Raw genomic sequence first — 14,120 nt, 5'->3', positions numbered from 1 at the left:
ATCAATCTTCATTTTATTTCCTCTGATCTGAAATGCCAATAGACAAGTGTACAATGTAGTTGTAGTTTTATTTTAATTTTTTTGAGAAATAGATTTGGTCTACATGTAGTTCTATTTTAATATTATGGAATTTCTTTTTCTGCAGTTACATGTACCTTCAACACTTGAATGTATTTATTCCCTACATGTACTGTACAGTCTGTAGGTATTAAATCGATATGTTTTTTCCTCAAAAAGATTTGAGAACATGACTAATTCTGGTGAATGCAGATGTCTCAATAGAACTCATCTATTTTTTCTTCACTTTCACAAAGTCTTGTTCTCCCAAGTTAAAGTTTATGAAGTAGTTTACAAATTTGTATTTTCTTTCAAGAAAGTTATGTTACATTTCTCTTAATAGAATACAGTAAGTTTGTTTATGAGAAATGAAATATATATTTGTCTCATATCGCAAGGAATTTTGATTCCTGTATCTCTACATAGTTAACTGATGTCTCTCCCTCTTATTTCAAAGGAATATATTTGCTAGGTATGCTAAGCCTCAAGGGATTGTTAATGCACTGCCGTTGAGGGGAGATCTTTTGTTTTGTCCATTTAATCCAGAATGCGACTTTCCAGCCTGGAAGACCATTCTGTCTCGTTCCCATTGCAGAAAGAAGTCCTACAAGTCTTTCCATTTCCTTGATGTTGTGCTCATTGCGAAATTGTAGTTTGAAGAATTCATATGAAGCCCCCATGGTGTGGAAAGCTTTCAAAGAAATAGTGATTCTCTTTCTTGGCAGTGGGGATGCACGAGAAGGCTTTCTTCATCAGAATGTGAGAGCAAGGTATTTATCTAGGATGAGCACTTAATTCTATCTTTTCTTTGCCCTTGGCTTGTAGGTTTTATGTCATTTTTTTAAGTATGTATTTTTTTTTTATTTTCATATTTTCGTGCAGCAAAGGGCAACAATTCAAATTTGAAATCTTTGGGAGAGGAAAAAGTGTCCCATGTGGCATTATAAGAAGAGTCTTAGAAGAAATTCAAGCGCGTGTTCAAGTCAAATCCATTCTTTGGTTTCAGTTTCGTACTTAAGAAGAAAAAAGTAGGAAAAACAATATTTCAAGGTTTTTCTTGCAGTTGAGTTTATTTTCTTCAGTATATTTGATATTTTCAGAAGTTGATTTGCAGTTTTAATTTTATTTTATATTTGGAGAAATAGAAAGGAAGTTAAGCATTTTTTGAAGTCTGTAAGGATGGAGGTACTGTATGTATATACCATGCCAAGCCCCCAAATAAAAGAAAACAAAAATATGATTTTAACATCAAATAAAGGGTTTGTGACTTCATATCAATTAGTAGTAAGATGAAAAATCAACACACAAGGCCAGGGTTCTTTCTGATCTGTTAATTTTTTTATTTATCAATTTATTTTTTTATGCTGGGATATATTTTCACCGAATCAAATCGAACTGTTAATAGACACATCTCGACATCTCAGACTGCTGGGATTGATCCTGATCCCAGCCCGGCAGAGACCCTGCTAATTGAAAGGTGAATAATTAAAGTTAGTCTGCATATTGATTTGGTGAGAAAGAGAGGTACCTGTAATAGGCCTATTGAATTCCTGTGAGTTGGCTTCATTTTGGTGCCCAAGTGTGGTGGTGAAGTGCAGTAGAAGGTACATGGCTAGGAGCATCCTAGGAAGTTGTTTTTTAATGTTGGAAATCTCGGAGGGGATGTGGCATAATATCGAGACTTAAGTAATTGCCTGCTGATAGCTCGTTCATTTGCTGGTGGATGAGGGGATGTAAGAGCTAGCTGATAGAGAAGCCTGAATGACGTGCCAGTCACCTAATGTCTCAGGAAAGAGGGGGGGGGGGGGGGGGTTGTCGCTTTTCTGAGTCTCTTTAGATTGCCAGAGAGTACAACCTCTTCTTGTAGCCTTTGTTTAGTAGCCATTTCACAGAAATTGTCAGAGGCATCGTTAATGCCGTGAGATTTGTTCCCCGTCTCTCTTGTTAGGGCATCAAATGACAAATGGCAAGAAAAGATTTTAAGGCTGGATTTGCTCTTTAGGATGGACTAAAGGACTGAGGGTGAGGATATTGAAAGAAAGGGAGAGTGGCGTAGAGACCGAAATGACTCTGTGAGAGGGGCTCTCTCCCTCCATTTTTTTTGTGATGGTTTGGAGGGGGATTGGAGGAAAAATCTCCTTTTGGTTGCCTGGGTTTTCCATTAACAGATTAAGCTTCAAATCCTCAGGGAGATTAGGAAGCCCATTAGGAAGATTAGGGGATAAATCCATCCAGGTTTGGATGGAGGAGACTATAGACCATATTGTGAGAGGGCTAGAGAGATGGAGAGAGGGAGATAAAGAGAGACCAAAAGAGAGACTCAACAGACATATCCGCAGAGGAGAGGAAAGATACAGGCCTAATGAACACAACACTGGACAGGTAGAAATAGAGAGAAACAGAGTAAGAGAGTAATGGGATGGGGAGAAAGTTTTGACAAAATTTCAGTTTAATATAAAGACAAGTTCTTAACATTGTGTTAAGATTTAAGCCTGCCTCAAAAAGTTCCCCTAAACTCCTGTAGTTGTGACTTGTGAGTGGCATTGGGGGATTTCAAGTCCTGTATTGATTTGGTGTTGGTGTTGAAATTTGGATTGCTTCCCCTAGCTCCAAAACTTATTCAGAACTTATTTGTAAAACTGATCCAGATCACATTATTGACATCTCAACAACTGATGAGTTTTTCGGGACCATCTTCATTTTATGTTTGGTTTTATAATCGGATAAAATTGACCCAACAGTCACCAACACCAAAAAGGTCAACACTAAACTTGAAATCACCCATTGAAGGTATTGCCAAAATGGTGCTGAGGTCAGAGGCCCAGGTGGCATGCTGCTATATCAGGAAAAAAAACATTGGGGCTTGGGGTGATTTCGCCCTCGAAATGCTCAAAAGATCCCTTAAAATAGAAATAAAAAGATCCTCGGCAAATCCTTATTTACTGCAATCTTAAAGCTTATCTAAATGTACATGTATGTAACAGTGTTGGGCAGTCGCTTATGAAAAGAAGAGCTCTTCTAAAAATTGAAGAAAAAAAACTGGTTTCCTGAACCAATTAAAAGTAAACCAGTTTTAGAAAGTATAATGAGAATGGTGTCAGTGTCTCGGGGGGTCCCATACCATGGGCATTTTGTAAAATTGCTGACAATGTCATTGGCCCATACATCTAGAAAATTTGGAAGAAAGCTGATTACACATATTAAAATTGTTTTTTCTTTATGTTTATGTCACCTATACCGGTAGGCCCTAATATTAAAGTGCCTGAATGATAAGTATGATGGAAATTTTCTACAAAAATGCTTTGGCGTAGCCGTGTTTGCCTACATGTACATGTATGATTACAAAAGTAAAAATAGTAACAAACACAATTAACATGTATACAGTAAACAATGTGGTTCTGAGGGGGTCGCAAGAGCATCATAAACATGAAAAGGATAGCAATAGGGTTTAGTAGTGGTGTGGGTTTCAAACTTGTATCCAACCAAGGCCCATCTACAGACATGACCTAATAAAGTCAAATCTGTAGCTATAGCCTACAGTATAGCCCTTCTGGCTCCCAACAGATGCATGGGATGTATGACCTTTTGGTTCAGAACACCCAATAGTAGCCATGCTGTGCCCCTCCATGTGGGTAAAGTTCACAGGCACATTCATGCCTTTGGAGGAGCCTGGTCAGCGCTAAGAGGGGCTTACTGGCAAAAGTGTTGCCTTTCAAAGGATTTCGTTTCCCTAAGCTGATTGAAATTGAGATGGCTGATCCATGGTGAAGAAGGGTTAACTGTGGTGAGTAGGAGAGCGGGAGAGAGAGAGAGGGGGGGGGGGGGGGGGAATCAGATCACCCTCTTTCCTGAAAGATCAAAGACAGACTAAGATAGAGGGGGTTCTAAAAAATGCAAACTATATTTTAAAAAATCCTGCTGGACAATTGTTCCTGATTTAAAGGACAAGTCCACCCCAACAAAAACTTGATTTGAACAAAAAGATAAAAATTCAACAAGCACAACACTGAAAATTTCATCAAAATCAGATGTAAAATAAGAAAGTTATGGCATTTTAAATTTTTGCTTATTTTCAACAAAATAGTTATATGAACGAGCCAGTTACGTCCAAATGAGAGAGTTGATGACATCACTCACTCACTATTTCTTTTGTATTTTATCATATAAAATATGAAATATTTTGATTTTCTTGTCATTGTCATGTAAAATGAAGTTTCATTTCTCCCTAAACACGTGGAATTCCATTATTTTAACATTTTGTGCTTCAGGCAAGGAGGTCCTAATTGTCAAATTCGTAAAAATTGAAATATTGTATAATTCAAACAATAAAAAACAAAAGAAATAGTGAGTGAGTGACATCATTGACTCTCTCATTTGGATGTAACTGGCTCGTTCATATAACTATTTTGTTGAAAATAAGCAAAACTTTGAAATGTCATAACTTTCTTATTTTACATCCGATTTTGATGAAATTTTCAGCATTGTGCTTGTCTGATTTTTCTCTATTGATTCAAATCAATTTTTTTCTGAGGTGGACTTGACCTTTAAATACTTAAGGTTGCTGTGTAGTTGATAAACCAGTAGTTCAAGATCAAAATATATGGGGGCGTTTTGGTCTAGTAATTGAGACCGTGTCTCTCAGAATGAGGGACGTGGGTTCGATTCCCAACCTGGGCGTGTTTTCCTTCAGCAAGAAATTTATCCACATTGTGTTGCACTCAACCCAGGTGAGGTAAATGGAAGTAATTCTCCAAAAAGCTGTGAGCACTGGAATTGAAAGACTACATGTAGCTTAGCAAGGGTACATGTAATATAGGAGCACCTTGAGCACCTACAGTTAAGGTGGATATGGGCGTTATATAAATCCCATATAATCATTTTTATATATTGCGATTGGAATCCTCAGGTAATTATGCAATCGGGTGTTCCTACTGCAGGCCTATATTTCCTCATTGAATTTCTGTAGCAAAATGCTTCAAAACAATGTGGCACATAATTAAACAGGTTTCCAACATGACGAACTGCAACATATTAAGGTCTTTTACTCTGTTTGAAGGTGTTCTGAGCTTCAACTGCTCATTGGGTGGAGCCATTGAAACTACATCATGTATATATTTTTGTTTCTTGGTAGTTATTGTGCTGAAGTTTGCATACAATATTTGCAGTTCCTATTTCGATTGAAGTCCAAGGTTTCAGTAACCTGATTGATTGTAGTTAATAATGTCTTCATTGGTGATCATTCATGTTCATATAAAAACCAGGTCAGTCAACTCAATTTGCTTAATGACAGATTACTACATATACAGTACATGTATAAACATTACAAGCAAGCAAACAAACAGTGTTTCAGTTAAATTGAGGTCTGAATGATCTCAGTCTAGACCGACTGTCAGGTGAACGTACTAAACGTAGAGATTTCCAAACTCTGGCTTGCTGGATAGATGGATGGATGACGTGATCATTCAATTTGGGTGGCGTCTCTCTCTCCCCATCTCCAACGGATAAACGTTAATGTTGACTCGACTTAGCCAACTAAATTGGCTACGAAATCACCCTCGATCACAGCTAATTTTCACACAGTCCCCCCAGAATCTAGGCAGGGGAATAGACAGCCAGAGCAAGCGAGGAGAAACTTGAAGAAAGGAGGAAAAGAAGGAATAGAAGACCGGCATTCACATCAGTTAACCCAAAGCGACGATCTATTTTGAATTAGGAAAGATGTGCTCTTGACTTTGTTGGATTATGGGATATAGTGGGATAGTTAAGTGGATGGGTGGTAAGGAGTTGGGATAAACACAGAGAGGGAAGAGATGGCTGGGTAGGGTATCGGGGTGGGAAATGTTTTGTATTTCGGGGGCTATTTTTTGTATTATTATGCCATATAGTTTTGATTTTCTAAATATAAAAAAAAAATTGTTGGTGGCAGATCATAGAGCTACCGGTACTCTAGAAAAGATGGTTGCCATAAAGCTTTTATTCAGGCAATTTTAGGACTAATTTGGGTTAGGATGAGGGCAAAATTGCCTGTCGCCCTCATGTTTTTTTTCCTACATATTATATATATCCTGAAATATGGATGTAATTTCTATTCATATGAAAGTGATAACCTAGGGCCAGGGGTAAATTACTAATTGAGGGTCATCTGCACCAGCCCTACTTTTCAAATTAGCTCGCTATTTCTGATCCTGCAAATTATCCCGATCTGAACAATCTCGAGATTATTTGTAATGGAGACGCAATCATCGGGATAGTTCGCTGGATTAATCTCGAGATTGCAATCCCAAGTCAACTTAAGAGTATTTGAAAAATAGCGCACTATTTATGAATTATCCTGCTAATTCGCAGGTGCAGACGCACTCAGGATTATTCATTAACGGCGCCACACCACAATGAATCGATGCCCCGCTCTAGTACGAATTGCTCTTCTTGTGCTGGTGGAGATGGGGTTTCTTGAATCTCGAGATTAATTGCGAATAGGGATGATCGGGCTAAAATGTCGAGATTGAGCAAACTTTTGCTGGTGCAGCACCACCTTTCATCTACATGTACTGCCAACTCGTCCACTCATCACATTGTCTACCTTCATTTACAGTAGTCTAATGCCATTTGGTCCTATGTTAAAGGTATTGTTTAACTTTGTGAGCAGCCGATTTAAAAAATTCTCAAACCAAGATGAAACATGTATACAAGTGTATATATTAGAACTCATAAACCCTGAAAACAACCATTACTGAGAATGAAAAGCTAACACTACAAGGCAAACCCCGTTTTTGTAAATAGGCGTCTTATAGACACCTAAATAGTACACATAAGTGTATGGGATGAAATTAAGATGGTGTTTCCGGTCACTTTATATTTCAATTTTTGAAGCACTAAATAATTATTTTCGAAAGCAATTTTTTCTGGGCTTCATTTTTGTAACATATCACAGACACAGGTGACAAGTGTGACCTTCTAGCTCAGATTTTTTAAAAGTCAAACCAATGTTAACCAATCACTTTAATCACTTCATCTAATCACCAATTTGATTGTAACCACTTCGTCTCATAACCAGTTGGTCTAATACCCATTTTTTTCTATCATTACACACAATAAATGGTATATGGACTAAATGGCTATCGAACCAGCTGGTTATTAGACGAAATGGTGAAGAGACTAAATGACAATTAGACCATGTGGATAGTGGACAAACTGATGGTAGACCAAATGATAGTAGATGAAGATGTCATCGGATGAATGGGCATTAGACCAATGATTGGAAATAAACTGGGCCAGGGGATGAGGATGGGGTGGGGTGGGATCACAAACTTATCCAAGATTATGTACAAATATCAGGTATTTAAAAAAAGCCTAATAAATGTACACAAATGACAATATGTACAATGCAATTAACCAAATAATGGATTAGAGCTAGATTTATTTTTTTCAGAAATGAAGCTGCTACTAAGTATGGTACTGTAAATTATGAAATTGTCACAAACGGATGAATGCGGTACAAATGCCTAGATACATACAGAGAGAGAAGGAAAGGAGTAGTGCAAGAGAGAAAACACATAGGGAGGGGGGGGGTTGGACTAGATATCAGCTTTTGTGAAAAAAAAAAAACGAAGGGGATACTGGAGATATTGGAAACCAAGGATTGGGTGGCTTACTGGCTTTGATGGGTTCTAAGAGGTAAGGAGATCGTTTCTGTGCAGATTTGATTTGAAATGGGTTTAATAGTCACCAGATTGGAGATTGTCTCCTGAATTCCGATTTAAAGTGGAATCTTCCAGCTTTAAACAAATTGATTATTGCATGTGGAGAGAGAATATGGGTCTTGTAGTAAAGCCATGTTCAGACATATCTGTTACACAACAAAGTGCAACAAAACCTCTGCAATGCCTTCAGTGCGCGGACAGTGCGCAATGGCATATTACCCCTATATGTATGTATGCTTGTATAGTTTATTACATGCTTTAACCCTCAGAAGGGATGTTTTAGCAAGTACCAATTTTTGAAGTTCAATTCATGTTGTGAATGTGCTGCTAAACTTTAAGAATTGAATGAATTAATCCACATTTATTTTGCAGCTAATTGCACCCCCCCCCCAAAAAAAAATGAATGTCTCCTATAGTGACATTACATATCCCATCAACAATGTACAAACAAATTTTGCTGAGCCTTTTCGTGTGTTGTGTGTTAATTGTTGACCCCACAAGAGCTTGATCTTTTCAATCCATCCCCCCTTAGACTGTGAGATGGATTGAAAAAAAATGTAGATTATATTGTTTGCAAAAAGTTCTTATTCAAAATTTCCCTGATCCCCATCCTTAAAATAGAAGATGCATGCACATCTGCAAAATCATAAATATTCATGATCTTTGGCATAGTCTGGGAGTAAGGCGTGCGCTAGTCTGCAGGCACAGACCCTGAATGAAACTTTGAGCGACATGTGTCTCCGCGCAAAGACTAGCACATACAAAACTGCAATAAGCGAGAGGGCCTGCAGTACAAGGCATGAGTAGGCTGCACACTCAGACCCCAACTCGAGTGAAGGGTTTGCACAGCAGACTAGGCATGTGTAGTGTGTATGTGTATCACATCAAATTTCTTAACCCTGGCTCAGCAAATATTGTGGGGTTACGAAAATCAGTCTAGAACCAAGAAAAGTTTGGCACTGACAAAGTACCCTTCACCCCTCCTCGTACATGTAATGTGCATTCAAGTTTAATGTCATATAGGCTGTAGATTCCTTTGAAGATTAATTGCAGAAGAAGGAGACATTGTTGGGCTAAGAAACTGTAAGGCTAAAAAATACATGCAGGCCAGTAGAGATTTGGAGGTAGAGTAGGGGCGGGGCATTATATGGAATTAATTGGATGGTAAAATTGATGGAAGGAGGAGGGGACAGGTGTAGAGACATCAAGTAGCAAAGGGAAAGACAGGGAATTATTAATGCCTGATTTACATTCACCCCTTTATCTCAGAGATTCTATTAATCTCTTTATCTTTCAATCTAAGAATAATTTATCCTATTGAAAGAGCTAAGAAGTATTTAATATAATCCAAATCTGTAGATCGCATTTTTGCTTTTTAAAGAGAGCTTGTGTTCTTCTCTTCAGGTTCTTATTGAAGCCAGGTGCAGTTCATAAAAAAAGTTACTGCATCTCTCTTCATCCCACTCTCTTTATCTGTCTGTCTCTCTTTCTCTCCCTCCTTTTCTCCACTCTCCCCCCATCCCTCATACCATAGAGCTATCTGTAATAGCTCTATGCTCATACAGAACCACTCTTTGTTATTAACATGATCCCAGTCCTACGCTGTATATGTCCTAATCTGAAATCCGCTTTTGTATGAGCTGCTGCATTCACATAATCCATTTCCATCGCTGCATGCACTTCTCCAATAATACTACTCCAGCTATTTTCTTTCATCCTTCCATGTACAGCCAATCGGCTCCTGCTGAAGAAAAAAAAAGCCCACTTAGATTTGTAATCTCTTAAATCAGAAAATCCCCTTGAAGCGTGCAGAGCGGGTGCATTATTTGCTGCGAATGAAAGAGAAAGAGAGGAACCATTTTTGCATCATTACTCCTTATTCCCCCTCTTCTCCATTTTCTCCCTTTATTGAAGGAATGATATCTCTTGAGGTGGTTTCAAACCGCCTTTATCACAAGAATCCCCCTTTAAATTACGAGAACTTTTTTTGGCTAAAAGATACCCATTAATTATTCCTGCATTCACACCGCCCCGAAACATACCCTTGGGATATGTTTCGAGGATAAGTTCCCGAAGTTACGAGCATGCGCAGTATGGTCTGATAAGCAGGCAAGGCACGAGATTCAAATTCACTAGCCCAGCAGCCACCCACGCCGCCGCGCCCAACGACACGCTGGGCTAAAAGTTCCCGTAATTTGCTTTCACATTGCCGAAATACCTGCGACCTTGGAAAAATCCCCGCGAAAGTTCTCGTAATTTCGCCAAGTACCTACTATTTAGCGGGTATTTTCTTTTGGGGAAATATCCCGTAGTTTGCTTTCACATTACCAAAATACCTGGTATTTTCTGATCGGGGTAAATTTCCCGATCAGAGAATACCTGGAACTGACGAACTTCGAGGCGGTCTGAAACCACCTTCGGTGTGTAATGCACTTTGTGGGATAAGACCATCCTCAGTGGCTTGTAAACCCTGAGCTGAATTGACAGTTGGTAAGGGGTATTTAGGCAGGCTCGGCTCCCATTGCACCATGGGAAAAGTCTTTGATGGATAGAGTGTGATTTGTAAGGGAAATCTTGAATAAATTGGTGTTACTTTTGTCTCATTGAGCTCTCTCTTAAGTTGGGATTGCAGTGCGTCATTTATCGGCTTTGCAGTCATTTTGCCCATTTTTGTGACAGACTTGATATCTTTTGCAATTTCAGCCACAAGAAGCAAAATGTGATGTGATGTACAGTATGTATTGTAGGCATATATTGCTGGATTCCATCTACATGTATCACCGAATCTTCAGGAAATCACCCAAGCTAGAAGCAGAATATATCATCATTCTGATAAATTAATTGAATTGAAAAATGATGAATAGGCTTCCTTTGATTTTTGAATTACATGTCACAACAAGATTTTCACTTCTTTTCTTAAAAAAAAGAACTAAATAAACAAACACTGAATTACATGATTTCGAATTGTGTGAAAAAATGTTATCATTGATGTATGTAGCTTGACTCTAAAGTGGGCATATTTGGCATCATTCTCATTATACTTTCTAAAACTGGTTTACTGGAAACCGGTTCAGCAAACCAGTTTGGAGGATCGCTTTGCTAGCTAGCATTCCCATTTGATCACCCGAAAGTGTTTTTCAAAACCACTTCATGTGAAGCAGTCTTGTTGCTATGGGAACACACTCAGTGGAGTGACATGTTTCGTGCAAAATTTGAAACCGCCGGGTAGGGATTCCACATACAGTGTGTGGAGTAGCACGCTCGAAATGCGCGAAGATTGCGCCCCGAAGAACAGTTGTCTTGACGCTAAAACCAGTTTTATGAGGCAAAGCGATCTTCAAAACTACCTCGCAAGGTGGTTTTCTGAACCGGTTTGGAAGATTGCTTCCAGGACCGCTTCGACTGTTCTCATTAATACACGTTTAACTAGTTTCTACTAAATTAGTTTTTAGATGCTAGTGAGAACGGTGTCTATGTTTGGAAATGCTGGTATGCTCAAAAGGCTCAATGCTCCACATAAAACATTGGATTGCCTTGTTTGTATGTTTACCACAAAGAACAAGTTTAAATCACATGATTTTTGTTGTGTTTATCGTGCATGCATGTACAGTAGATAAACGTGTACGTATGTATGTTGCACATGCATGCATACCTGGCCTGTAACCGGACATGGTGGCTCAGTGGTAGAGCGTCCGCCTCATGAACGCGAGGTCGTGGGTTCGATCCTCGCCCGAGTCATACCAAAGACTTATAAAAATGGGACCTTCTGGCAGAAGGGCTTCTTGCTAGGTGCTCAGCATTTAGATTGGAGAAGGGTAATAATAACATATAATCTTATGCAGGGCCCGCTGGTAGAGCAGTTTCCTAACTGAAGTGGCTACCCTGGGTAAATAAAACATTATTATTATTCTACCTAGGTACTCTTTATTCGCTCCTTCTTTTCCATGTTATTGCCTGGTCTTGGAACTTATTTGTATTTCCCAGTGAAATTCGAGTGGAGGTTTATAAAAATAAACAATTGGCATAATACATGTACAATCTCTTTTTTAGTTCTACAGTTAATATTGACCATACATTATCTGCTTGGTTTTTTAAGGAACATGTCTTTTACAATAGGCCTACATGCTCACTGAAAATTTTGAATTGGATAACAAGCTGATCCAATCATGAAAGTATATATAATGAAGCTGTGAAGGAGTTAGATTCTCTAATGATTACAAATAAGAAAAATCATATATGGCCTTTATCAGAAATAAAGTTATGAATAAATTCATTCACCTTTCCATTCTGGACAAACAGACAAGGAAATAAAGCTGCAAATTGAAAAGCGCGAACAAATTTCCTCCACTCTTTATACCTACATTTGGAATCTTAATCCCCATCTGAGGGTTCATTCCTCCCTCTTTAGCTGCCACTAGTTAGGATAATCCCACATTAATCCCCTTTGTGTCCATAGAAAGGTCTTTGTGGATTATCTCTAACTGTTTCTTTGTTTATGAGGTCGGCAGTGAATAGAATTCTTTGTGAGTGATATCAGGAAGATATTCCCTTAACCATCTTTGAGATAATGGCTCTCAGTATATATCAATAAGCCCTCTTTACACATACAGTTTAGTTTACTCAATGAGTTTTCTTGCCGTGCATCCAGGAAAGAGTCATTGGTCTTTATTCTTCGTGAATACATGTACAGTTACTTGATTGTGCGCCCAGGAAAGAGTCATTGGTCTTTCGTCTGCGAACCACATGTACTCTCGTAGTGTCATCTGAAGACACTCTTGCACGTTGTTTTGATTTCCAGTATGAAACCTTTTAATATTGTATTTGATTTTACTTATATTGCATTCCTACATGATGTATGCCAATTGTAAAATCCCAAGAGTTCCTTGATAGAACAGCGTGATTTATGGCTCTCTGCAGAACATGTATGGTTCTTTTATAGCTCCCATGCATCTTTTGTCATCTGGATTGAGGTGTTCTTTTTTTTTAAGTGACTGTTAAAGATGGCGATTGCATCTTGATCTCGATCATCCCTCCTGAAGCAACTGCCAAATTTCACAGTGCCATCTTTTCATTTCTCTTTGTTTATATCTATAGGAGGTAAGATGCTTCCGGTCCACTGCATCGTAGAGCTCCTCGACACCCCACCTGGTAAAGAAGGCGGGGACGCAAAGAAGGGCGAGGAGGAGGTGGAGGAGAAGAGGAAGGAGGGATATGCCATTGTGCCATCAACATTACAACTCAGAGATCTCGTCAGGGTAGCCTTATCAAAGCTCGATTATCCACCGGAAAGGGCCAAAAATGCAACAGGTATCTAACTGCTTATATTCAAATTTGTCTTGATACTGTGAGATATTATTGATTTGCTAATACATGTATATGAAGAAAAAAGAAATGTTGTTTTAATAATAATTGATATATTAATAATAAAGCAAGCACGTGATAAAAAAAGCCTTAGGCCATCACGTTGTTAGTGCAACACAGCAATATGCTCTCAGATTTTGTTCAAACCAACCCCAGGCTAAAAAAAAAAGAACTCTACCATTTACATTGAACCAACCATGCCAACTGTTGGTTAAAGAAATCCCAATTCATTTTGCATGCAATTTTGTTTTAACCAACCATTGCTAGGTTCATATTTTAATCATGTTGTTGTTTAACAAAAAAAAAAGAATCTGACTGTTTGATATTAAAGACAAACCAACCAAACACTTCTTGACAAGGTTTAATGAGATTGATGTACATGTAACAAAAGTCTAATGCAAAATTTTGATATCAGATACCATACTTTCAGACATTGATGTTTCTGCTCTCAATATTACAACCCAAAATATTTCTTATATGTTTTACCACAATTCATCAAAGCTACATGTACATGTATATTAGATTGCTGGTCTCCCTTTTTCCATGATAATGACCGATCCTGTAGATATTACTTCTGGAATGACCTTCAGAAGTTGCTTCTTGGTCAAATCTTTTTTCATCTATGACTAGTATATACGTCATTATTCTCATTGCCACTTTACACAAACATTGGTGGAAAATAGTTAGTGAGCCCCACTAGAAAATTGACATATAAAAGTGATCAATTTCTGCCATCTTTTAGATATGTAATATTGTAGTCAGGTGATAAAATATTACATCAAGTTTGTTTCTATGGGCTCACCGAATGTTGTAGTGTTGTCTGCATTCAACACATGAAGGAGTGCATTTTTTTGGTTGAGTTCATTTACTAATTAGCACCACTTTATTTCTTTCATTTACCATTACATTCCCATTTCCCTAGTAACCACAGCTTGGTTTTATTGCCTGAACTCGCAAAAAGTTGAATCCATGGTTTGAAACCATAGTTAATGCAGATTTTAT

The 14,120-nt window shown here is 38.2% G+C and overlaps 1 protein-coding gene across 2 annotated transcripts in view; it reads left to right on the top strand.

The window, feature by feature from the left end:
• LOC121416299 (DNA-binding protein SATB2-like) overlaps positions 1–14,120 on the top strand; it is a 66,685-nt gene that overhangs the window by 13,489 nt on the left and 39,076 nt on the right. For both annotated transcript variants that reach the window (XM_041609853.1, XM_041609843.1), the window contains exon 3: positions 12,852–13,064. In XM_041609853.1, the coding sequence (XP_041465787.1) occupies positions 12,852–13,064 (213 nt within the window). The remainder of the gene's footprint in view (positions 1–12,851; positions 13,065–14,120) is intronic.

The sequence above is a fragment of the Lytechinus variegatus genome, chromosome 1 (genome assembly GCF_018143015.1).
Source record: "Lytechinus variegatus isolate NC3 chromosome 1, Lvar_3.0, whole genome shotgun sequence".
Classification (NCBI taxonomy): domain Eukaryota; kingdom Metazoa; phylum Echinodermata; class Echinoidea; order Temnopleuroida; family Toxopneustidae; genus Lytechinus; species Lytechinus variegatus.
The sequence above is the reverse complement of the archived record's forward strand: the minus strand, read 5'-3'. Positions and strand labels throughout refer to the sequence as shown.